This window comes from Lichenostomus cassidix, chromosome 2, assembly GCF_008360975.1.
Source record: "Lichenostomus cassidix isolate B80296 chromosome 2, HeHo_3.0, whole genome shotgun sequence".
NCBI lineage: Eukaryota > Metazoa > Chordata > Aves > Passeriformes > Meliphagidae > Lichenostomus > Lichenostomus cassidix.
In genome coordinates, this window is record NC_139482.1 from 109,644,307 (window position 1) to 109,668,904 (window position 24,598).

Here is a 24,598-nt window from a genome sequence, read left to right on the forward strand (position 1 = left end):
CTCTGCATGCCCACCTGGAAGCCAGGGGCTCACTAGCCCAACCCAAACCCCCTGGGCTTCTCTTCCCAGCTGTAGCTGTAGCAGGATGACACCAGGAGCTGTGGAAGGAAGAGAACTCATTGTGGAAGGAGCACTCATTTGCTACTAATAAAATCTACCCTATTATATTAACAACAGCTAAACTCAAAAGCATTTTATGATAAACATTGGCCTCTTTCCCTCAGTGTAATTTGACCATCAGGGAAATGGACAGTCTGATATAGGGAACTTGCAGCTATGTGTAACTTTACACATAGCTGCAAAAATTTTCATTACAACATTGAATAAATCATAAGTTCCTGACCTGAAAAAAAAGAGCATAATCGTTTTTATCTGTTTTACTACATAGGATTTAATGAAACTACTCTTTAAATTGCTCTTAATTTTTTTTACTGTACCCTAAAGTCTTTTCCATTTTCCCCATCCTTTATATCTTCATCCTCTTGTATTTTACCCCTTTTTCCTGTGTTTTCCAGCATGGACGAAGGACTTTCTTTAGGCATCTTGGTAGGTAACTTTTTAGGAGACTGGAACCTATTTTAAAATCAGTACAGCCTGTATGTTTTGGGGAGTTTTGAGGAATTGAAGTGTGCTCACTGGCCTGTGTAGGGTAGTGACATGATGCCAGTGTTTGCAGCTGAGAGCTGTGCATTGCCTGCCATGGAGCAGAAGGATGTGGCATCCTTTTCTCCTTGTCTTCATTGCTAATCTTTATTCCTCCACCCTTTCAAAGGAGACTCCAGCTCTCCGTCCTTGCCTTCCTCACACCCACTAACTAGGACCTCTACTGCATTCCTTTGTCCACCTAAATTAAATTCCACCCTAATGATCCGGTGTTTCCTGACACTCCCTTGCCTGGGTGCTGCTGCGCCATCTCAAGCCAGAAGGACGGGTTGAGGTGTTGGCATGCCTTACAGAGCAGGTGGAGACCTGGCAGTGCTGCTGCACACAGCAGCAAGTGCCAATTATCTCATCTGGCCACAGAGATTGCACTGCTCCCTGCAGCTCAGCTAAGTACCTGTTTGCAGGCAAAAAGGCAGGAGCTGTTGCTGAGATGTACCTCCTTGGTTTGTCCTGTACAACCACCAGCAGAAACAGCTCCCAAGCTTTAGGAACCTGTGCTATGACAACTTCTCTCTTTTCTCTAGGACTGTCTGAATGAAGTTCAATGTGGTGGTGTTACTCAAATCCCTCTCTAACTGAGGTCTACAGACTGAAGACAATTAAGTAGTTACCTCTGTCTTCAATATGCCATAAACATCACACTCTTCAGAGAGTATAGTACGGAAAACATTCCATGTGTAAATTAAGTGTCATATTTCTAAGGAAATGACTGTGTCTTTCCACTGCTCCTGCCTGTTAGAAGTTCTGGTCAGGACCCTTTGGTGAGAGATGTCTTCCTCTAACCATCATCTCCACTTGTACAGATGGGACACTCTTGCTGTGATATTGCTGTCAGATCCCAGCTTAAATTCAGAGGGGCACTACTTGAGCAAAAGCCAACATACCATGATGGTTTTGCTGTTCCTTTGCCAATAGGATGCCTGAGGTTTGTCAGCTGTGCTGGAATCACTTTCCACATTAAACAAATGGAGGAAAAAGAGTATATTGAAAAGCAAAGCTTAAGAGGCTTGGAGAGAATCAAAGAAATGAAACAATAACATATTTAGTAGCAAATTCCCATTCTGGTTTGGCTTTAAGGTAGCTTCAGCCTTCCAGTTTGCTAGCAGCCTTCCTAAGTTCTCTGCCAGGATGAGTCACAGCTTCTGGAGCTGGGATCCAGTCCTTTAGACAAGTCATCTTTAAAGGTCTGTTTACCTTTTCCAGATCATAGTGAATTATAGTGAGAATTGCTTTACGTTTTCCTCCTCTTAAAACAAGGTTTTTGATTAATATAAATTTACCTGTGGTAACTTCTTACATCTCTCAGTCCCTGATGCAGTCTGAGTATGCCTGGGATCCTATTTGGTGTAGTTTCATGCTGTTATGCAGAGATAGATGTCTTTGGAATACTCCTCCCTACTGGGCTGTCTCAACTAGTTGACTAGGAATGCAAAACAAGCAATAACCAGAGCCCTAGTCTGACTGTAAACCATTATTTACCTGCTAGGAATGATATTTCCTGCTGACTGAGGAGTCAAATTAAGAAACTTAGCCATGTAACCATGGTATGTAATTCAGGGCACAAATTGAAACCCGCTTATGGTTGCTCTATCTTATGTTTCTGTAGTCTGTAATGTAGCACATGAGAGAATGGATGTGAGGACAAATTTAGCATTCATAGGCAATTCCATCTAGGAACACTATTCCATTCCATTCTAGGAAGGGAATGGGCCTTAATGTGGCTGCTACAGGGGGGCAGCACCATGATTTTATTGTGAAGCAAGACACTTCAAAGGATTGCCAGTGTTTTTGTGCTGGATTGGCAAAAACACAGGCTTTCCTGGATAACAGTTACTGTGCTTCTCAATGGCAGATTTTTTTCTTCCTCTGAAAAGCTGTTCAGGCAAGTGCAGCAAGGCTCCAGTTGCATGACACAACAGACATAACTGATTGCCTGTGCCCAACAGAAGCCTGGTGGGATGAAGAAAGACCAGTGTGCCTGGAAATCATGAATAAACTCTAAATGTAGCACTGCATAAGGGAGCTCATAGACCTGCTACTATATTGGGGGACATCTGATTGTTGTGCAGATGTGTTAGACACTGAGCCATTGTGAGCACAGCTGAATTAGGGCATTGTAATGAAGGATTTCTACTCATTTAATTTTTAGCATACGACTATTGCATCACTGCTCAACCAATGCAGACAAAGAACATCCAGTGAATCTTTTTTTTTTTTTTTTCCCTTCTATTTGGTAGTTGAACTAAAGGTTTCATGTTTTCTTTTCAGTGCCAAATTGCTGCAAGGAACAATTCAAGCCGGCAACCAGGGAAAGTGTTTGGATGCTCAAAGTAAGTAGATGTTTGTGCATTTGTGTTTTTTAAACCCAAGAACTTGTGTTTGATGTCTGTAAGGCAACAGGTAGATAAGTTTGGTATCAATAACAATTGATATTCCTTTCCATGATCTTTGACTGTGTAACAATCATGAAACAAAACTGATGAAAGCTAAACTAGATGCCAGACATCTTATAGTAAATAATTTCACAATAAATATAAGAAGCAATTCAGGGGGTTTTTAAAAGGAGGAAGAAGAAAATGGTGGCAGAAAGGAATAAAATGTAAAAAAACTGAAGGTGGACAATGAGTCTGACTTCTCCCTTCTGCTTGGGAATTTTGAGAAATTATATCCTTCCTTGTTTTTGTTTTGTTAAATGTTAGCACTTTTGCACATTATTAGTGCTGCCATCATAACGTTAGGTGGAAAAAGAGAAAATAACGTGAACCACATGTACAGAGTCAGCAATTAATGTCACATAGAATTCGTAAGGTGTGCTGTCCCTTTTTAAATCCCCAACTACGGGAGTTTAACTTCAATCATCCAGCCTCCAGCGTGGCATCCGTGAAATCAGGAAGTCACCTGGGGAAAGTGGAAGGAGCAGTGATATCAGACAGGAGGCCCACAAGGTGGCAATGTTTAGAAAGCCTTCAGAAGGGATGTGCCTGGAACAGATCCATGCTTGCTGCTGTTGCCATCACTTGCTGCCCTTGCACCATTGCTGCCGCATCTGCGCTCTTAAAGACATTTCAGTGTTGCCAAAATGGAGTGTAAACCTCTTGTTTGAACGGGCTCACCATTGGCCGTGCTCACCAACCTATGCTGGATAAGCATTCCAGCCTTTTCCCTTGGAAGGAATGTGCTGCAGCATTAGTGGTTTGCAATAGTGTGGGGTTTCTTCATTCGCAGCTGGTAATAAACACATGGGTGGTGCTGAAATGATGCTCGGGCTGTGTAATAGGGAACTTTCATTTTCAAAATATATCGCTGCATTTTTGCTAATGCCTGCAAAGCTGTGAGAGTGTGTCAATAAATGCTAACTTTGGATGTAGGAGGAGGCTCAGTTTGCAGGGATACTTTGTTTGTGCTTCATAGCTAGAAGTGAAAAGACATGCTTCACTGTGAAACTAGGGGGTTGCTCCAGGTTATATAATACTCTGGGGGGGAAAAAGTAAAAAGTAAAAAGTTGGCAGAAAGATTTCTCTAGATACCTGCTAGGCATGAAAAATTATTCAGGGTAACTTCTGTAGAAAATGCAAGAATTGCCATCAGCAATTGTTCACCAGCACAGAACAGACAGAGATAAATAAGAGAGGGGCAGTTAAACAAGGAGCCACATAGTCCAGATTCATCCGATTGCAAGAGTAACTTTGACAGCAATTAGCAGACATGCAGGGCTCAAGTATACTTGGAGATTCTCAGGAAAATCAGCCTAGAATTTAGTTGAAAGAGGCTCATATGCCTCAAGGATGAAGCAATAAATCTAGACTACAGGAGGCATCTCAGAGCAAGAGCTAAGGCAATGTGATGTCTTCCCCCATGGAAGCAACCCTTCCCAGGAAGGTGTTGCAGATGGAAGTGCAGCAGAACAATGCCCTGTGCTGAGCCATGGAGGCTTTCATCTGCTGCTTTCCGCTCTGGCATGGAGTAGATGCTGCTGCCTAAAGTCAAGCTTTGTCATTGTGGTTATGCTGGCATTGTCACAAGCACTTGGAAACAACAGGAAATCTAAAGAAAACTGTGAGCATGGAGATAGTGCACAACCACCAAGTGGACATTTATAAAACAGACTGCATGCAACCTATCTAATAGAAACTTATCTGACGTGCAGATTTCCTGAAATGTGCAACCCTTTCTGTGAAGCAACAGACAGTTTTCCAGTGTATTCCCAATGGATTGCTGCTCACTGTTCAGCCTTTCCTTTTCAAATCCTTTAGTCATTATGGCCTATTATATATCCAAATGAAGATCTAGTTATCAGCCTTCTAATACCAGAGATTCATTATATTACTAGAGAATTAGCTAAGCTATTACAATTCCAAATCCATGTGACATGCTATTACACACTAGTCTTTGCTCAGGAAACCTTCTGGTCAGGTTTCAGCAGCTTTGGGCCTGAAAAAGGGGTGTCATTTTTCATGGAGTTAAGTTATATGGAGAACAACATGAGGGATGGATATTGGAATATCCAAGGAATTTTACAGTTCTTGTATTAGGAGCTCTCATGTGTGACATGCAGATAAGGGGCCTTTTGGCAGTAGCAATTCCTTGCTCGGTGTATTATCACCAAAGCAATTACAATACATCCTAACACTAGAAAGCATGGCTGGTTTCTACTGGAACATTAGCTCAGGAATTACTTGTTAGATTTCAGTTATTTTGAGACAGAGGAAGAGAAAGAAAATACATTAAAAGTGTGTGCATAAGTATATATACACACACATGTATAAGATGTATTTGTATGATGAACTGCTAATTCATTAAATGTTATGGGGAGATCTGAACAAAGGCCTGTATGGCTATTTTTCTTCCCTGCAGACATAAATATCCTCTGGTCATTCATGATAAAATGAATGATAATATGAACCTAAACCAGACAGACTAAAGAATTGCTTCCTTTCACTTCTTTCCCTTACCTCCTAGCACCAGCGTTGGTGCAGAATAAAACACTCTTTCTAGATGAGGGCACTTTGTTTCCCTCTCAGTTCCCTGCTGCTTCTTTCCCCCACAATGTCCACCAAAGAAGATCTAACTTTCCTAAGGGATGCCTTGCAACCACAGTCAAAAGACTGAAGATTTGTGAACTAGGTGAACTTCCAGGCTGAGTGGAGTGTTTCTAAAGCATGTTCATTCTGTGGAAACACCATAAAGTCCCTTAAAATGCAGTGAAGGATATCTGTTTAGGAGTCAGTCCTGAGTAGAACACAGATGCTTTATAGTTGGTTTAGATCCAACATGAGAAAATCAGAGCCCTAAAGCCTGAACCTGAGGGAGCAAAGTTAACCAAATGGAATGTTTTTTCATGGCTGTGTGCTCACCAGTCCCATTCCCTTCTTAACTTAGGAATTGGGTAGCTTGGATAGCCTTTTATGGTGCTGTCTGAAAATATTCTGAACTTTGGGGTGATATTTATTTTTCCAGTACCCGATACCAAAAATTATCCCACAGGAGCTCAGCTAAGCAGCTGATGATTCATCAGGAACGTAACTTTGCTTTTCAAAAAGATAACGTGTGGTTTTGTTCAGAGTTAATGAGATCCTTTCCAACGCAGAAGCTGTCAACAGCACTGACATACATTTACAGTTACAAAAACACATAGCCTTGTGGTTGGGGTTTTTATTAAATAGAAACCTCATTTTCTACTGTAATGAGCAAAAGACACTGTTTTCTTGCCACTAGTACCTTTTGTGCTCAAAGTGTTAGAAGCCTTTTTTTTATTATTATTTTATACATAATGTGGCTGTTCAGAGGTTACAAAATGGTGTCACTTAATGCCAGGACTGCTGAAGCCATGATAATATACATTAATATTAAAAAAAAAAAAGCACCCTTATTTCTAGTCATCTTTTATTGCCTTCTGCATCTTGCCTATCAATAGTGCTTCATTTAGAAGCTGTAGAATGTTCATTAAAGGATGATTCAAGTAATGATTTGAGTTTTGCTCCAGCAGAAAAAGAAACCATAAAATGTAAGGACCTTGAAAATTATTAATCCTTGTCAGATATGTCAAGTATTTATAGTGCATGCAGATGCTATAAAAATAACTGCATAATTTTTCAAAGCAGTTTCTAGATTTTATAAATACAGTCTTGCATGTGCCCCTATCCTGTGGTGTGGTAGGCACCAGGTAGCTTTCCTGGACTCTCTTCCCATGCTGTTTCAAAGCCTGCATCTGCACAGCAGGCACTGGGATACTGAGCTGAGGTGCTCAGTGCCTCCAGCAGCAGATTAAAATCCAGAGGTGGACAGCCTCCAAGTATCAGCATTTTTTAATATTTCTCTGCAATCACTGGAGCTGGAAACTTTGTTTTTCATTAGCTGACTGCTTGGATTCTTACACAGTTCAGCTGCTCCATGATCTGAAGCTTGCAGAAAATCACCCTAGGTACTGAGTCAGAGTAAAGTGGGAGTCACTGGCAATGCACAGCACACTAATGAGGTTAGGTGGAAGCAGCACGTAAGTTGCTCTTACAGTAAAAATATTCCTTGCAATAATGACTCCATCGACCTTCTTAGAGACCTGTTTAGCACCAGGTCAAGTGTGAGAAGGCCACTGTTGTGGACAATGCTGTTGTGTTACAATACAAGGTGGCAAAATTAGAGGTTTTCAGGTCTTAGGACCTAGTAATTTGTTGCACTCAAATCCAAATGTAGTAATCATCTGTAGCATCTTGCATCTCTGCTCCTACCTGAGCCTGGAGCAGGCACAGAAACAGGCATGGGGTGCGAGGTGCAAAGGGGCACAGGGGCAGAGTCGATGGCAGCTGGCTTGAGCCTTAAAGCCTCAGCTGGAGATCTGCCACCAAAGTGTGCACAGCTGCTACCTGTGTTAAAAATCCTCTCTGAGTGATTAGACAGGCCAGGTACACACCATGGGTACCATTTAGTGTGGTGAGCACTAGTTTTAAGTCTCCATCAGTACCTGTTCCTCGTAGAATTAAGCTGGCAGTGCCCCCATATCCAGGTTTATGCAGTGGCTTCCATCAGAGCTTCATCCTCTTACAAAAGGTCTGGATTTGGCACACCACTAATGACCTGAGTGGGATATGTGGGATAAATGCCTTCCGAACAGCACTACAGGAAACTACCCTTACATCATGTTGTAGGTTTTTAAACAAGTAACTAATTCTTGTCTTGTGTCTGTGTAAAAGAACAATATTGACTGTGCTCAAGTATTTTCAGACTTGATCTGATTTCATAGCTAGGATCTTTTTTGTGTAATGTAAGAGGCTTCACATAATCACTCTTTTAAATCTACAGCTTATGTTTGACAAGTGGGTCATTGGTTAATGGAAGCAAGTAAATCCAGCTGTTTATCTTTTCAGTAAGATCATGCACTTTCTGTATGCTCTTGTCTGCTCAGAATGGAGACATGTACATTTTTAATGGCCCTCCCTCTATTTTAGAGTAGGGGTGTGAGCTTTATATTATATTTCATTTCTTCCCTGTATTTAAATAAAATGAAGTCACAATATTACTTCAGCTGGTATCCCACCTGATCCACACATTTGTGGCAGCAGTTGTGGTACTAATAATTTAATTACTCTGTGAGATTTTTTAAGAAGTTGTTAATTTGATTAATGAGGAAAATTTACTCTTGTACATTGCTTAAAAGTTTTCTTGCTTCTTTATGTCTCCTACTCAAGCCCCCACTATTTCTGTGTTGCTCTCAACAGATGCACCTTCCACTAAAGCAGACCAGCAGTAGCTTTCTCTCAGCTAGCTTTAACTCTTAATATTTTTTTGTAATTTGAAATTTCAGGGATTCAGAAATTGCTATGTAAGCCTTCTGTAGGGTCCTAGCATCTAAATAAAGCACTTGCAGCCATAGGTTAAAAAGGTGCCCAAAGTATTAATGGAAACTTGGTCTAATAGGTCAAGCTCCAAAAGTCCTCTTACGGAATGTCTGTCAGCAACATAATTTTCGTGACACACTTTTCAAGTATTCTAACTTTTTTTAAATTCAGACTACTAATATAAGTGTAACATGATTAAAGCTGTCTATGAAAATTATTTTTCCCCTTCATTTGAAAACTATTTTATTAATAAAGACTTAGCATAAACACTAAGATGATAATGAGCATTGACTTGCCAGGGGAAAGAGTCTGTGTTCCATCAATAAGTGAGAAAATGAAAACTTTCAGATTAGGAGGAATATCGTGTTAAGTAGCAATTAAATTATGCTCACAGAACACTTTCTTGCTTCGAAATGTTCCAGTACTTGCAAATAGAAATGATTACTTTACAAGTATGTTAAATGTCTAAATTCTTAGCAGCAAGTTAAAAAGCATGAGTGTAAGAAATTCTCAGGAAGTAAAGAGCAGAATTCCTCAGATGCTTGCATTTGACCGGGAAGGAGCCTGAAATAGCTGAAAGCAAGTCTATTTGTCTATGGGAAGACAAAGTTCTGTTTTAAAGCACAGTGTGTAATACATGTGTTTGCTCTAGCCCCAAGAGGAGGCACTCCCCGGTTTCTCTGTGAGCTAGAGATCACAAACAAATCCTTGGCAACCTAGTTTTTCAGAGGTGCTGAGGTGCCTAAGGGATTTCAGCTCTTTGGTGTGTTAATGGCAGCAATGTGTCACACGAGGTGTGCGAATTCTGGCTGTGATGCAGCCTTTAAATACAGGTGTCACCTCTTGGGGTGGCTGCGTGTGAAGTTGCAGGCACCTCAGAAAGCAAGTACTGCAGCCCGTTCCTCTCGGCCCGGATGAAATGAGGCGTAATTAGCTAATGACAGTATGTTAGCTGGACAATAGGTATGCTGGGGACTTGTCTGAGGGAAGGAAACCAATTTGACCCAGGTTCTTTGCAGGTGGCTGATGAAGGAAAGTGGAAATTGCCCAAGCCTACAAAGGATTATGTCTGACAAAGGAAGAGTGGGAAAGAATGGGAGAAAGAACAATGAAGAAACCTCAGGTGTGGAAGGATTCCTGAGATCAAAAGGAGGAGGCACTCATTTAGTTGTAGCAATGGAGAAGAGGGATTGGATCTGCTTAGCTGCAGAGCTGGAAGTACTGAAGAGGTTAGAAAGCAACCCATGGAAGAAAGGATGGAGGTGCACTGTAGGGCTGCTGATGATGAAGCTTGCACAGACTTGTGACAGTAAGTGTTTTGAGGAAGCTGGTCGTAACAGCAGGGCCTGTTTCTGTGCTTGTAAAATGAGGAAAGCTGGCAGAAATCAGTTTCTGTAAATGCTATGAATGTATCAGATAAAAAGCAGTAATTCAAGAGAAAGGGGAATGTGGGATAAAAACAGAAAAGCACACCACTTTCCACGTACTTCTTGGCATTTGTTAATTTGATGGGCAACGAGACACCTTGGCTCTGAAAGAGAATGGTTTGTAGCACACCGTAGGGTCCTGAGGAAACTGTTGAGTATTTTGCAGCAAGGCACTGGGTTCTTGGGCTGGGGTTTGCAATCACAGAAACACTCACACACTACTGAATGACTTGGCAGTGTGATTTTGATCCTGGTCAGGCATGAATGCACTCTATATTTCTTTCACATTAGCTAGAGCATGTAATACTGTTTATGTTGGCTTTTTGCTGGGTGTGGGAGGACAGACACTTAATTAACAGTTTCCTGGGACAAAATAACCCCTTCAAGTCCTGGTTTGTAAAGATCCAGTCTTTGTGAGCTTGTTGAAATGTTCTTGATCCAGTAAAATTTAGTAGACCATCTGGTGGAATCATTACTTTCTTGTGCCAGCCTTCTCCCTTCCTCTTTAGGAGTGGTGAGCATCTTAGGGAGGTCAGACAGGTCTGTATCAAGAGACTGAAATGCCTTCAAAGTGTATTGATAATATTTTCAGTGTAGAGCAGTATAAAGGTACATCAGAAATTAAGGTGGTCCACTCCCACCTGATTTTATCATCTTTTTACCGTTTTCCACACACCCCTCCTGAGCCCCAACAAAGCCAAAGATTCCTCAACAGCTGAAAATACACAGAGAAATGCTAGACTTAGTCTCTCACATTTCCAAGCCCTTCCAGGCTTTTACCATTTATAACTTGTTTTACTGGTTTTGTTTAAGATACGAATGTCTTAAGCTCTGATTTTGCCAGTGGTAACAGCCATAAACTGTACTGTGTGGAAACATGAAAATCCCAAATCCTTCTCTTCTGGAACACTAATCTCACTTTTATTTAATTCAAATTTTGTCATCCTCTGAAAAAAAAAATTAGGAATCCAGATTACTTGAACGTTTTTGATGTTTTTATTTTGGCTTTCCATAGTCTTTACATCTGAACTCTGACAAAACAAGCTAGAAAACTAGTTAACACCTCAGTGTTAATGGAAGTGGTAATGGTGCATCTAGAACAGCTCCAGCCAAAAAATTGCATGTAAATGCATGTGAATGAGCCATGAGTCAGTCTCAATTCCTTTCAAGCAGTATTAAAGACACAGGAATCCTTACTCAAAGCATTTATTGATCACAGCCTCCACTTACAGGTTTTCAGATGAGAGCAGCTCCACAAGGTGTCTGAAACTCTGGTATAGCCCAGTGGGTATCACTGAAAACAAAGCTAACAGACACCAAGGAATTCAAAATTTTGGGTTAGTCTGGAGTTAATGGAAGTAAAAATTCCTTCTCTTTGGAACCATTCCTCACTGAAGTATTTCCTGCTCTCACGGGAGCTTTTTGTCATGTAGAAAGTACTGGATAAAAATGTTTCGGCTATTCAGTGTGAACTTCTTATGTTTTAAGTAAGGAATCCTTTGATGTACACTGAAGAATTCTTCTTTCTAAATAGGAATTTGGGGGGTTTATTCTTTAAAGCAGCTAGATTTAGCTAATTTGATTTAATAAATGTCCACTAAACCAATTTATTAATTTTAATCTAAGAATTAATATTAAAAGTATACAACTAGTCTTAAACTATCTAATTCAAAGGTTTTTGAAATCCTGTTCCTGTGAACATAAGTCCTTGTTTTGCAGATAGTATTAGAATGTTAAATTAATCCTCTGATTTCTATTTGATTTCTACAGTAACTATAAAAGGTAACTGTGGTCTTTCTAAAGGAAAACACCCACAGTCTGTGGGTCTACAAGATGTCTGTCTTTAGCAATCAATTCATACACTAATGGTCAGATTGGATTTGCAGCTCATAAGACTAAGTTTTCAAGTATGCTTAGAGGACAAAGACTCCAAGATTTGTTTTACTCTTCCTCACAGGCACAGAACACTTCTTAAAATGTTAAATGTGAGCTCTGAAATATAAATATGTCTGTATATTTAAAAATAGACTTGAATTACCTCATAGGGATGTGGTCCATGCACACATGCACATTGTGTAATTGGGACAGCCCTTCTTTTTTTCTCTCTCTCTTTATCTGTGTCTCCCCAGGGAAGGCAAATAATCAAGACTTTGCTTAAAGTGGCAACACTAGAATCCCCAAGGGTGGGAAGCTCATTCTTTGTCTACAGGATGTCTGGAGTGAAAAGTAGCTGTTTTAATACAACTCATGCAGTGTTTCTTTGTCCTGACAAAATTATCATTTGCTGTTTGGTATAGTGAGTTTAAATGCAGCATGTCCAGAAATATAAGGTGTAGAATTAGGTGGCAGGACAGAGGTGGGACAATTTATCCAGTGCTGTGTAAACAAAGAAAGGCTATAAAGTTACAGTTTTGAATTTTCACCTGAAGTGATTTAATACCACACTGGAAGTTTTCCTTTGGGCTGATCCCTGCTGTTGACAGTATGTCAGCAAAACAGGAAACATGAGTTCTGCGTAACCCAAGTCTGCTAGAAACTTACCATGCACCACATCATGTCTGATACATGTTTGCTGTGTTAGTAACACTGCTGTTGCTGATTCCTTTATGGATGTTTCTGTGTGATATATTACCATCTCAGGTTAGAACTGTGCTCTAGTTAAGGCTGGCACAAGCCAGTGCTCTCTAAGAGACATTCATACCTCATTTGTACTTCTCTCAGATAACATACAAATCTGGATCTCCTAAATCTTCTGTTCCTAATCTGCTAAATGCAACTTTAGAAATTAGGCTGATTGTGATGCAACCTAATTAAGTGTGCTCATGGTTATACCCATCTTACTGAACCTCCTCATGCTGGGAACAAAGTATGTCTATGTACCTTAATGAATTGGGACTTCCTTGAACAGCCAAGGTGTGCCCAAGACTTAACAGAATCACTTCTTTTGGCTCTTTCAAAACTTTCTTCCTGATCTGCTTTATTCACTTATTTTTAAATTTAAACACTGTTGGCCAACTCCTGAAGGAGAAAGAGCCTGTTTCTGAGTGGGTTTCTGATAAACACATGCGTTTGAGTGCTAGAATTAACTGATTTTAATCTACAATGTGTGAATCTGTGGCTTTGAGGAATTCTGTTAATCTTTGTTGTGATAAAGGAAGACTATGAGAATAGTTAAATTAGAAAAGCAGACTTCATTGCTCAGGACTGCTGCTTTCCAAAAGTTGTTGCTGTCTTCCAACTGTTTTCTGAAGTCCAGTTTTTTCAGGTTTTTTTTCCCCCAGTGGAAAAAAGTGCACTTGTGACAGGAATGTTCTTCTTTCCCCCAGTGGAAAAGACTGCACTTGTGACAGGAATGTTCTTGAACCTCCTTAGAAAACTGATGTACATGGCTCAAAATAATTATGCTTGCATGGTGTTTGCTACAGTGTGTAGCTGCGCTGTATTCTGAGAAGAGTGCAAGCAATGTCACATTTTTTTCTTTATGAGCTTGAACATGACCAGAGATGTCAGAGATGAGGGATGCTAGCTGGCCACTCTAGGGTTAAATGTGTTTTTCTTAGTTTCACTCCCTATTGCTCCCACCACCCTGAAGTTATCCAAGCGGTGGGGAATTTCTGCAATCATTAATTGTATTTATAGTTTGGCTATGTCACATGAACTACTCCCTAAAACTGCGTGTGTTTTTTTTTAATCCCCTCACAAATGTATCAGCACAATGTATCTCTAGCCTGGCCATCACCTCTGCTGTCAGAGGCTATACATTGATTGCTTCTTATCAGCATTAAAATATTTATAATTTATTTCCACATTAGCTGCTAATATAAAATTCTGGCTCGAGCATGCCTGAGGTCTTTCTAATGCTGCATTTTGGGCTTTTAGAGGATTTTACTCTCAGGCACTATAAATTAGGCTGCATGGCCTTTCTACTGCAGTAAGTGAGGCTTAGAGCAAGTAAAGAGAGAGGAATGGAAAACAAAAGCTCTGAAGAGGAAGGAAGCAACCAGGTTTTGGAGAATGATGTTTAGGCCTGTTCCAGTACTTGCTAGTGTTGTCTCTGCCTGGTGCACCACAGCAGAAATCAAAGTACTGGAATGCATGTGATGTGGTAGTGTGGTGCTTTTTGCATCAGCAGTACACCTGGGACTTGCTGTATGGCTAACATGGCATAGGAGCAGGTGGCCCTGAGAGGATGTGACATCTGCATCCTCAGAGATGTTCACGATTTGGATTGATTACAATCATGTTACCAAACATGACCTGATCTTATATTGGTGATGATCCTGCTCCAAGTGGGAGATTGGACTGGATGGCCTCCATAGGTCCCTTTCAGCCATTGCCTCTGTGGTCCCAGTGCTATTACATCAGGTTTTCTAATTCCACCTTCAGCATTAATTGCTTTCCTGGCTCTCTGCTTTGCTTAGTCTGCATATCACTTGTGAGTACCAGATTTTGGTACCTTCAGCATATCACAGGTGGGGCTTTTTTATCAACACCAATGCTGACCTTTTATTCTTCAGATCAGTTTTCTATTAGTGTGCCTAGTGCAAGTGAAAATCTACAAAGGCACCGCAGATGTACGGACAGACACCTAATAACAGCAACAGGTCTCCTCTTTCTTCTGAGACCTCTTTGCTTAGAATGGTGGAAGTGGGAAGAAGATGCTGGTGGCTTCCAGCATGTAAAAATAAGAGTTGTGCTTGTAGGCCACACAGTGCCCAGAAAGAGAGATATAAGTAGAGGGAATGCCATGAATATGGAATCCATGTTGCATACAGAGCATCCCAGGTTGTGCTAGATTGACTGAAGCACACTAAAATGTGTGCTTTCTGAAAACCAATATCAGGGGGTTTTTTTGCCAAGGCCTGGCTCAGCCTCCACAAAGGTAAGGTGCTGTGTTGAGGGAGCATGTGTTTTTCTGACCTTGAATCCTAATGCAGAGGCAAGAAGAGGTCTGAAGCAAGGCTGCTGTGCTCTCCTCACCTGCACTTCTGTTCTGTAACTTTGTTGGTACATGTTTTAAACTGTTGTGGAGACTTCAATAAAGAAGCTTCTGTTCTTTGCCACTGGTGAAGAAATAAAAATATTTTTACAAGTTAGGGTTTTGTAGAGTGTTTTACTGCTTGCTGCCTAGAAGAGCAGGTAGGGTTATGTCTGGCAGATAAAGACCTGCTATAGATTATTTTTATATTCTGTCACCACATAGCATTTCTGGCTTCTCCATGTTCTTGAGTGTTACTAAGACACTTACTGGACTTTTTAGCAGAATATATTTTGTTGCTTGTTTTGAAAAAGGTTTAAAGGTAGCTTCCTCCAATTGCCAGATAAATGGAACATTTTTCAATGAAGCTGAATTGCAAATGTCCATAGATTGGTTATTGAATGATAAATCTGAGTATATTTGAAAACCCGGCAGAAAGAATAAGAAAAATTCCCTTGATGTACAGAGGACTGTGGCAAATTGGCAGACTAATTTGAGCTTTGTTAGAGATTGTTCTAAAATGTGTATGTTAATGTATACATCTGATTTAAATCTGAGGAGTTTCTCAGTAGTCCAAGTGCTGTGCAGTTGGTGTTGATTGTATTCACCTTATAAGCTCTCTGTGAATGCAGAGTCTGTATTATGAACATAATCATGCAAACTAAGTTTTCAGTAGAGTGTCATGTCAGTCTGAAAGGTTAGATAAAGATTAATTAAAATTTCATTAAATCCCTTTCCTTCTGAAAAAAAAAAAATCTGAGGTAGAAACCTGATCAAACTCGTACTTCAGAACTTCTGAGTTAAAATATCAGCATGTATCTCTGAGAAGGTATTAGAAATACTCACATGGCTTTTGTTTGACCTGCCATCTTAAAACTATTTTTAAAGAGAGTTGGATTTGGGGGCATGTATTTTTTAAGATGTTCACAGATCAGCCCAAATATTTTGCATCTAACAGCCTAGAGATCATACAGAGTGGTTTAGAGACTGTGCCCATAGTCACCCTTGTTGGTTTCTGCTTAGAGAAAATAATTTGTAAACAGCTGGCTGGTTTATTTTTCTGTAGTGGTAGAAGTGTGGTAGGTTTTGACCACAGTGAAGTTCAGATCTGCTCCTGAGCACGACCAGCATTGACCTGTGGTAATGGCAAAATTTGAAGGACGTTGCTATTTAGACAAGGGGAGATGTGCAGAAATCATGGAGGTTTGCAGAGGGAAATGGACTGGGGAGGATGCAAAAAGCCTTCTAGAAGAAGGGGAGGAAGAAGTGAGGGTTGTGTGATTGGTGACGCTGGCAGTGCCAGAAGTTCGGTGCTACTGCCTTGGCAGGTCTTTTCCCTTCTTGTTTCTGATATAAGCAAGATTTTACAGGATGTGCCATCAAATGTTTTTTCAGTGTAAGCAGGAGAATGCTGGAAATGTGCAATGCAGCTTGGCAGGTGTTGTACTGTGCTCTCCAGTGAAGCTGTAAGCAGGGACACCAAGCTTGGTAACTTGAACATCCTGACGCTTGGGGTGGAAATGCAGGCGGAGTAGCAGACACAGGAACAGGGGAAAAAGAGCATAAAATAACTTAGACCTTCGCGTGCTGTTTTATTATTAGGAGTCCATGATTTGTGACATCCTTGTAGTCTCATGTCAATATTCATGCACTTTTTAAAAATGAAGAGTTTTCCCTATGAAACGCAAAAAATTATGCTTGCGAGCTGCAGCCCGTGCGGGCGAGCTTTGTGCGGCGGGGATGGCCATCGCCCCCGTCACACCCGCGCCGCGGGAAGATGCTGAGCAGAGCTGGGCGGTGTTCCCTGCTGCGGCTCGCCGCTGTGTAACCAGCAGCCCGGCGTGGCGGCTCCTTCGAAACGAGGAGCGTGAGCCCGACGGGTCCTTGGCGCGGGGAAAAGGCGGACGATGCTGAGGTACCGGGGCACGGAGGGTGACGATGAGGCTCCGCTGGTCTCGTACGAGCCGGACGCACACGCGGCTGTCACGGGCGGCGGCGGGCAGGGGCACGGCGCGGTCCCCACGGGAGAAGCGGCGTTTCTGTGCCGCCCACGGGTGCGGGGACGGGCGCGGGGGTGGCGGGACCGCCGTGCGCGGCCGGGGCGTGCCTGGGGGGTGCCCCGGCGCTTTGTCTGTGCCCGCGCCGAGCGGGGGCCGCCGAAGCGGCGGGGCGAGCGGCTCTTTGTGTGGGGGCGCGGGGCGGGGCGGGCCCCTCTCGCTGCCTCCCCTCGCCGCCCTCCCGCTGCCGTCCCCGGGCGCAGCGCGGCGCCGGCCGGTTGCCATGGCGAGGGGCGGTCACGTGTGGCGGCGGCGGCGGGGCTGACGCGCGGCGGGGCGGGGCGGGCGGCGGCGGAGTCGCGGCTGCCGCCACCTTCCGCACACCAGCAGCAGCAGCAGCGGCAGCAGCGCGGGGCTCTGCGGAGCGGCGGGAGCGCCAATGCCCGGACCGACCCAAGCCCTGTCCCCAAATGGCGAGAACAACAACGACATCATCCAGGATAACGGGACCATCATCCCCTTCAGGAAGCACACGGTGCGGGGGGAGCGCTCCTACAGGTACTGCGGGGGGGCTGCGGCGGCGCGGGGGGTTGCATAAGGCGGGCGGGCTGCAGCCCCCTCCTCTCCCCCCGGCCCCGCATTGTCCGGCTGCGGGGCGAGCGAGGGATAGGCGAGATGCGTGCGGGGGCTCGCCGCGCCCGGGCGGAAGAAAGGCGGTCGAACATGATGATTAAAAAAAAAAAAAAATAGAAAGAGGGGGGGAAATAGAAAGGAAGGAAAGAACGCCCCCCGCGCAGGCAGCCAGCTCCCCTTGGAAAAGAGCCGCAGCACCTCGCTGCGGATCTCGGAGGGAGGCGGCGCCGTGCGGGAGGCGGCGGCCGCGGATGGCGGGGCGCGGGCAGCCCCTGCCCGGCCGGGAGCAGCGCACCGGGCACCGGGCACCGCGCACCGGGCAGCACCCGCCCCCCGCACGCCCGCACCGTGTGGGGGTGACAGCCGCTCCCCGCTCGCCGGGGCGGGGTGACAGTTCCCCCCGGTGCCTGCGCGGGGGAGGGCGGCTCCATCCCCGCCCCCCGCTCCCCGCCAGCCCCATTTTGTGTTTATTTATCGTCTCTCGTCTGGGGGGGACACCCGTCTTTTGTCGCAGTTGTGGGCATTTTTGATGAATCGCCTGGCATGCGTTGCTGGCAGCGCTTCTGCATTAACATCTTTGACAATATGTTCCGGCAGATAAGCTCATTAAAATTGTTTGCATTGTTTGATAAGGGTCGCGGCGCAGCTCGGAACGCAACTGGTTTGATGTGCTCCTTGCTGCCGACTCGAAGGGCGATAACGCGGCCGGTGGCTCCTTATGTCAATATACAGTTATTTTAAATGCTGCCTGGATGACAGCAAGCAGTGCCTCTGCAGAGAACACGCCCCTTAAAGCTGATTTTCAAGCAGCAGGAAATGATGCTGCTCTCAAATATCTGACTAAAGTGGCGAGTTGTAAGCTCGACTAGATGAAAACAAACGTGGATGACTTGGCTTGTTTGAAGAAAATCCCAGTATTTTTTCTTCTGCTGAGGAATAACGGAGCTGCTGCCGGCATAGCTGGCCATTAATAACCTTAACAGTGAATCTCATTGTTGATCACACGCTGACGGGTGAGCGTGAAATGCATCGGAGATCCCAGTGTGTGGTTTGTTTGAATTGCACAAAATTTAGTCTGTGTCTCTCTCTGAATCTACTTATACTTTGTGCAGTGGAGCCCCAGTGCACACATTTAGCACAAAGTAGCAAAATTGCTTTTGTAAGGACCTCTTCCTACTTGCAAAAAGCCTGGACCTCTCACTTCCCATATCTAAATTTCAGCTGAGTAGTGCGAGTTTGTGTTGTAGGGGAAAGCTGTATTTCCATCGTGCACCTAAGCAGAAATATGAAATAGATTTGAAATACCATACATCTACCTGTAGCTAATCTGACATGTCATAGGTACCACTGATTGCTATCTCACTTGTTTCCTTCAGAAGGGTTCTTTGGAAAACCTCTGTTAAAAGGGGTTCTCCGTTCTTCTTTTTTGATGGGTTTGTAGGTGTTTTTCTGCAGTCATCAAGTCAGTTTTCTTGTCCTTCTGCCTCTCTTATCATACACTGAACTAAGTCTAGAAAAGACATTTTGTGAGGCTGCTCTGTTCATCACATGATGACAGAACTTACTATATCACTTTACAGTTTTCCAGAAATTGTGAAGTTTTTCTGCATCTGAATAGCCTTTCCTCCAGAGAAGTACCCCCTAGCTTTTTAGGGATTTGTATCCCTCTTTAGAGTAATACAAAGGAATACAGAATTACTAATGATAATATTGCATGTTACTTTTGGGCAGTAAATAAGTCATCCAGTTCAATATCTTTCAGAAACAAACCTTTAATACACAAATGAAAATTCCACTGGGGAATTCTGTTTAGGTTGTTTTTCCCTTTTGGAAACTGATGCTGTTCTGCAGAGTCATGACACCCATATCTGTTGATTGCTCCCTTTCTCTGCGGGGGGAGAACAATACTTACTTCATCTGTAGCTTTAAGTCCTTTAGGAAGTACATGTCAAGCATAACAGAAGGGAAATGTTAAAGAAAATATGTGAGAAGTGTTATGAAGCTTCTCCTTGATACTGAAAAAAAGGGCTTTTAACTTCCATGATAAGCTTTAGTAGCTAGGCAAGTGAATGGAGGAGGAGATCACTGAGTACAGCAGATGAATTCCATCAGTGTAATGCCTGCTGCCACACTGGACTGTCAGTGCCATTCCTGACTTATGGAGCAGCTTGTAGGACCTCACCATATGACACATCAAGTTGCTATGCCCCTGATTGTTGGGTTGGCTTGTCCATCTAGGAATATGGGATAAACGTGTCATTAAACACACCCTGGAGCCTGACATCGGATGAGCAGTTGTGCAAAGCTAAAACACTTCTGCATCCTGCACCTTTGCTCTTAAGTTAACCAGCATCTACCATGTGTATGGAGGTTCAGTATTTGCCTTTCAGTCCCTCTCTCCTGTAATATCAGCAGTGCTTTCTTATTTTACAACTTTTAACATGCTCTCTTTCGTAAATATTTTAAAACAGAAGTAGTCTTTACTGATCAGAAAATTTGTGTTCTTCAGGTTGGATATTCTCAGACTTAAAAATACCTTTGCTATTTCTAATACCAGGTCTTCCCAAAGATTTGATATCCCAACTCCTGAAGCAGATTTAAAAACAGCTGCAGATTATACCTTTTTACAGAGTAGGAAGCTGACATGGAAGGAGCTGCTGTAAGTTACCCACTGAGTTGAGGATGCAGCAGGGAATTGAACCTATATCATGAGTTCCAGCCATGTGCTCTGTATGCGAAGCCACAAATAGTTTTCCCAAGTCTTCCAAAGGACATATTATATTTTGCAGCCTGGGACATACAGGCCTAAGGTGTTAAGTTTCTCATCCAGCTTTACTTAGCTGGTAAATGGAAACCAGGCACTTTGGCATAAAATTTAGTCACAGGGTGATGTTACCTTTCTGAGTTAATAACTGTAATCAATCTCTATTGCTCAAGTGAAATGCTGTTTCATGTGCTTCAGATCAGGAGACTGAATTTAAAATTTGTTTGGTACTGAGGTGTCTTTTTGTTGGCCTGAAGTAGACTTGGGGTCATTTCTGAGAATAACATTACATTTAATGATAGTTTTACTTCCATGTTCATGAAAAAGTTAAATGAGAAATCAAATCAACATTTCTGTGGAGAAATTTTTTTTTTAAATAGGGCATGTTTGCAGTGCTTTTTTTTGCCAGACTCCACACATCTTGTGTGGTTGAGTAGCTCATCATATTTTTAAAAGCTAAAGTATTAAGAGTGAATACTTCCATGTTCAAATGCATACCTTGCCTAAACCACCCTGGTTCTGATGAGAAAAACTGTTGTACCCTCCTTTGCAGGATGTGGTGCTTAACTTTTGCTTTGTCTGTGTGTGTTGCTAGAAAAACGGTTTTCTGGTCCTTCATTCCCTGGCTATATTTAGTTTTATACTCAGAACTTGCATGAAGCAAGAGGGGAAGGGGCCAACTTCCTGATTATTTTTCTTCAAATCACTAAGCTAAAAGGAAAGAATATTTTTGTTTTGGTTTTTATCTGTGAGTGTATACCTTTCTAATGTTATCTGTTTTAAATATTTGTTTCCTGAGTGTTGTCTTCATTTTAGAAATCATTGTGTAAGCAGATGAGTGATGGTGCTGTGCATAAAAATGAAAGTAGACAGCAGTGGTGATTTCCTCACCCACTGCTGGAATAAGTTGTGGGGTGTTACAGAGCACATCTGGCTGTCTTTTACAGCGCTGTGAGCTGATAACTTCCATGCTGAAAGTCAAGAGTTACATTATAGCAAAATCTGTTTTGCTCTTTGCCTTCCTAACTCCCAGTGAATTGGCGGATGCAGGCTGGCCCTGGGCAGCAGAGAGCATCCTTCCCTTGGCAGGACCTGCCCCTGTCTCTGGTGGCTCTGTGCCTTCCACACGTGTGGCTTTACTCAGGGTTCAAAGGGAGACCTACAGCTTCACCTTACTCTGGGCAGAAAGAATTTCTTGCTCTAAAATTAGGTTCCACTGACTATGGCAAACAGGTGGTTACACTGAAGTAAAAAAGACCATTTGTGTTGATAAAATTCATATATTAAGGCCCGAGCTTGCTGAAATCTGGGAAGATGATGCAGAGTAAAAGCAGTGGGTTGTCTTCTCACTTCATAGTACAGACAGGCGTGACTTCTGAAACTGTAAATGCTAGTCAAAGCAAATGCTATTAAATATATTAGTAAGTGGATCCTTATTTTCAGAAAAAATTTGCTCTTGACCTTACAGCTTTATTGCAGATTATGAGAATTTTGGCCTAGATTTCACTGAAAGCAGAAAAAGGCAATAACAAATGTTTTTAAAAAACGGCAACAACCTAACATAAATTACACCCTGTAAATTTGGCCTGTGCTTTTCTAGAAGTTGTAGTTGTGATAACCCCCTTGTCTGCCAAGCATCTGGATTGCAACAAGATAGTTACTATCAGGGAGAAGACCATCCTGATGACTGAGAGCCAGCACCTTACTAGCTAGCATTAAAGAAAGGCCATGCAGAAATCTTTCCTTGGTTCCTGTGAGCTTAGGTACCCTCTATTTTCTCTTCTTTCACTTTCATAAAGCTGTCTTCCTATTGCTGCCGCTGCTGTTCTTCTTTAATCTTGTTTTCCGATTAGGGAGTACTCTGCCTAGGGAGAGCTGTTTTGGTGAGTATCTTCTGCTGGGCAGATCCAGCTCTCAAAAAGCACAGGGTGAAACTGTCTGAAGATAACTGGGAATCGCGTGTGAGTGCATGTAAATGTCTCTGAGGGTTATGAGGATGACTCTGCTCAATACTGCATCAGTAGTTTGAAGCTTAGATAGTCCCTGCCTACATTATTGGAATATCTCTGTTGTCCTGGATTTAGATCTTCCTTGAAGGAAATATCTTTATAGTGTTTTGGGGGCTGGGAGTATTTGTTTACATCAGGGGCTAAGAGGGAAGTAGCTTTTTGGGGAGTGGAGAGAGAGGGGAGAAATCACTCCACAGGCAGCCCAGTCTGTGTAAGGAAATGGAGGTGATTTTCAGACAGCACGAACTTCTCAGCTAACACCCAAGTGCTCGCACCAAAAAGGTCTGAGGACGCCTAATTTGCACCCAGCCTCCATGGGTTTCAGAAACATCCTGTAGGTGGGAGGCTGCATTCTGGTTTTTGTTGTGTGATGTGGTTTTTTTTAAACTACCTTGTTGAGCTGCATAGCAACAGCAATGTGGTTTTGGCATATTAACAGAAAAAGGAGCAAGATTGGGATACGTGAGAATTGAACCTGATGCTGCCACGTTCAGAAACAGACATTTTGGCTTCTGCCTAGTGTCTTCAATCTAGTCTTCCTGGAAAACAGGCGCTGAAAAATACACTGCATTGTGAAAGGTGATTTGGAGGTGGAGCAAGAGACCTCGATTAAAGCTGTTTCTTTGGCTTGTTGGAGGGAGATGCAGCTACCTGATGACAAGCAGGCTGGACCACAGGAATGTTCTTCCAGAGGCGTACCTGGACTAACCTTTTGTGATATAAAGCTTATTTTGGGAGGCAGTAAGAAAAAAAAAAACGTGTGGCAGGTCTACATTTCAAGCCTTGGCATTTGAATGTGTGACTCTTTAAAAATATCTTCCGAGGTTTTGGGGTTTAGTGGGGAGGTTAGTTTAATTTGACAGTCTCTTCTCCTTCGTCATGCCCAAAGCTAATTATAGCAAAGGCTTGGTAAGGAAGCAGATAAATCGTGTGCCAGCTTTTCATTTTGGAAGTGCAACTTTCAGCCTTTGTTTGATAATTGAAAACGAGTGGCCTCGCCACATCTGTTCTCAATCACAGGAACCACTGAGTGGGATGGCACGAAGGCTGTGGCAGCAGCAGCAGGACTCGGGCTGCACCGGGACAGTGTTTGGATCCTTGCACTCCTCCCCACTCCCTGGATCCTGGCCTCTAGCTAGGAGCACTGATCGCTCACTTCCAGGATCAGTGCTAGGGAATGTAAATGGAAAACATCCGTGTTTCTTCTGTGGATGGTGTTAGCTGCGCACTGCGTAGCTGTTTGGATCTTGCTCAGATCTCTGGTGCCTGACTCACCGATAAAGCATCTTCTTCGTATTGTTTCATTACAATTAGGTGGGAGGGGAGAGGGAATATCAGCTATAAAAGTTTACTAAACATGAATTTAACTGTTAGGGGTTAAAAACAGTGGGGTTTTTTTTTATTTTTAGCACAAAGCTACTGTCTTCGTGCTATGAAATATTTAATTAAAAATTAAAATCTTGTGAGTGATGTTTCGACAAAAGTTTGTCTAGTTTTCTAGTGCTATACTAAGAAAGTGCTACGTTATTTCTAGTGCTAAGTTATTAAATGTTTTTAGAGAAGGCTCTGTATACTGAAAGCACACCCATTAAATATCTCAGTTTAGCTGCTCTGAAATAATTTCTTGTTTCCCATAGAGCCCCATGATTAGTGAAGGGTGGTTTTGTGTTAAATCTGTTTTTTTGCTGTGCTATCCAAACAGGAAGCGTAAACATTCATCAGTGAGTTGAGACTTTGGGATGTAGCTTCCGTAGGAAATCCTACAACTGTGCCAAATCATTCTGCCTGGAAAGAAAGATGTCATGCGGGTAGTACTGTTGATCTTCTGGCCTTGTGTGTGACCACCTTGCATCGTATTTGGAGGATTAATTTTCAATATTACGTTTGTTGGTAATTTGGAATCCTGAGAGCTAGTTAGTGAGATCTGTGCTCTTCAGTTTTATCTTTTAGGAGCAACTCAAGTGAATTTTCCCCTCTGCTGCAGGGTTCCTTAGTACCATACAGATTTCCTACCCAAGCAGCTGTAATTATTCAGAGATGCACATGAATGCAAATTCTTTCCTGTCACTCTGGAATGCAGTGTTGATGCTCGGAAGGGCTTGCTGGCAGTATGTATTAAACAATTTTGGGGGAATGAAAATTCATTTTAGGCAAATCTTACACAGTTGTTATGCTTCGCTTCTTAAGGTTAATCTCTGTGGAGCTAGTCCAGTAATATCATGAATAGGAAGCCCTGAAATATTTGGAGTAGAATACTCATTTGTTTTACTTATGGATTCAGTGTTACACAAATCA

The 24,598-nt window shown here is 42.7% G+C and overlaps 1 protein-coding gene across 3 annotated transcripts in view; it reads left to right on the forward strand.

Moving 5' to 3' along the window:
• Positions 1 to 24,598, forward strand: part of MAPRE2 (microtubule associated protein RP/EB family member 2) — a 97,674-nt gene that overhangs the window by 23,867 nt on the left and 49,209 nt on the right. For 2 of the 3 annotated variants that reach the window (XM_085052801.1, XM_085052799.1), the window contains exon 2: positions 2,932 to 2,993. Coding sequence is in view for 2 of the 3 variants with exons in the window: in XM_085052799.1 (XP_084908925.1) it covers positions 2,932 to 2,993 (62 nt within the window). In the remaining variant the exon portion in view is untranslated. Of the gene's footprint in view, positions 1 to 2,931; positions 2,994 to 17,240; positions 17,456 to 24,598 lie in introns of those variants that run through there. The other variant, XM_085052800.1, reaches the window with a different exon arrangement.